A 1842-nucleotide genomic window follows, 5' to 3' on the forward strand; every position below is an offset into this window, starting at 1 on the left:
CGGGTACCCATTTACCCTGCCGGGTGACGGGTATGGGAAAAACTTGTACCCATTGACGGGTATGGGTACAGGTGACGGGTAAAATTAAAGGTGATGGGTACGGATATAGGATGGCTCTACCCGTACCCATACCCTGTGGGTGCCATCCCTACGCGAAACACACCACACGCCACGACGCGCCGCGCCGCTTCCCAGCTGCCTCCTCGCCGTACCCAGCTATATAACCAGGGCGCCCATTTCTCCCCTCTCCCCGTGCCAACCCAGAGCACACGTCTCATTCATTCCACTGCTCAAAACCTCAAAGCCACCGCTCCTCCCTCCGCGCGCGGCCGCGCCTCCTTGCTCCCTCGGCAGAGGCTAGAGAAATTTGATCGATGGCGGCCCGGTACGTGGAGATGCTGGACATGGGCGTGCGCATCGCCGCCAGGTTCCACTCCCACTGCCCGCAGACGGCGCGCATGTACTACAAGCCGCCGCAGTCCGCCTCCTCTTCCTCCTCGTCCGCCGCGGGCGCCTCCACGGATCGGAAGGCCGCCGGCTTCGACCATGAGGCGGCGGCCGCCGCTGCCGTCCGGCCCTTCGCCGCGACGCCAACAGCAGGGTTTGGCGCCGGCGTGCAGCCCGGCCGGTTCGGCTTCGACACCGCGCCGGTCGTCATCTACGAGGTCGTATGAGCAACCATGACGCGCGGCGACGAGTTAGTTAGTTCTTCAGTAGATATATCTTGGATTGGATGAGGATCTCCTTTTGGCGGCCGAGGAAGAATTGATCGATTGTAGAATCTAGAGTACCACCTGTGTATAACCCCATTCTTTGATTCAGTTTTGTCCGCGTGGGAATTCATCAAAGAAACATAATCATCTTCCTTGCACCTGTCATGAATCCTATCTGTCTGTTTGATTATTAAACCTGTCACCACCGAGCATCGAAAGTCCTGTTCGATCGAGGAACGGCGAAGTCAGCGAAACTGCCAAGGATCGACCAACTGCACAACAAGATATACGAAGCTCGACGAACTGGACGAGGTTGCGTGGGTTGGGTACGTGGATGAGTCATCTCCAGCACCGACTGACCTAATCATGCGCGCGGCGCGGCTGGCGGATTATTCAGGACGTCACAAGGTTTAAATCATGGAGCGTTCGGTTTAGTACCTAGGCTGGTGAGGGACCTTCAGCAGCCGTTGGATACCGCTAACCACATGCATGGAATCGTCATAGTGACAACGAATCTGGACGAAGCTGCTGGTCCGGCGTATATGTTTGATTATTTCAGGCGTACTTGTGAACCAAGGCATAGCCTGTGCTGATAGCTCTCAGCCTGCTCGAGTTCGAATGTCTATACTCGTATTCACGGTGTTATGCACATAATTACCGCTATCAATAACCAGCGCTGCTGGTTTTTTCCCTAGTACGGCCCAATTTTTTTTTATTGAGGCGTACTTTGATTGATCAATCTTGCGGCGGGCCGAATATTCAACACGTTCAGAAAGTCAATCATGGATCGTTCCAACTAGTAGTTTGATGGAGCTAATGATCATCGATCCTTATTCCTTAACAAGATTCCCCAAGTGGAATGTAGAGTATAGTCAAATTTAAGAAGCAAGGAAATTATCCTATACAGATTAGGATTACAACAATGCAAAGAAATTGTCTTCACCTAATTATCATCTAATAAAGTGCCATGTCAAAAGCAGTTCTCATCCACAAGAACACGCCCTCTTTAGTTTCTTATCGTAGACCAGCGAAATTGTTCTATGCAAATTAGAATTTCACCCCACACGATACATGGTCAACACCTTCAACAGTTTCCAGGATGTTGTCCTAACTTTCATCCGCTCTGCCG

The 1842-nt window shown here is 52.2% G+C and overlaps 1 protein-coding gene across 1 annotated transcript; it reads left to right on the forward strand.

The window, feature by feature from the left end:
• Positions 1-263: 263 nt before the first annotated feature.
• LOC127292980 (uncharacterized) lies at positions 264-1054 on the forward strand. Its single transcript, XM_051322532.2, has one exon. The coding sequence runs from the start codon at positions 375-377 to the stop codon at positions 672-674; it is 300 nt and encodes a 99-aa protein (XP_051178492.1). The 5' UTR covers positions 264-374; the 3' UTR covers positions 675-1054.
• Positions 1055-1842: the final 788 nt, after the last annotated feature.

Source organism: Lolium perenne, chromosome 4 (assembly GCF_019359855.2).
Source record: "Lolium perenne isolate Kyuss_39 chromosome 4, Kyuss_2.0, whole genome shotgun sequence".
NCBI lineage: Eukaryota > Viridiplantae > Streptophyta > Magnoliopsida > Poales > Poaceae > Lolium > Lolium perenne.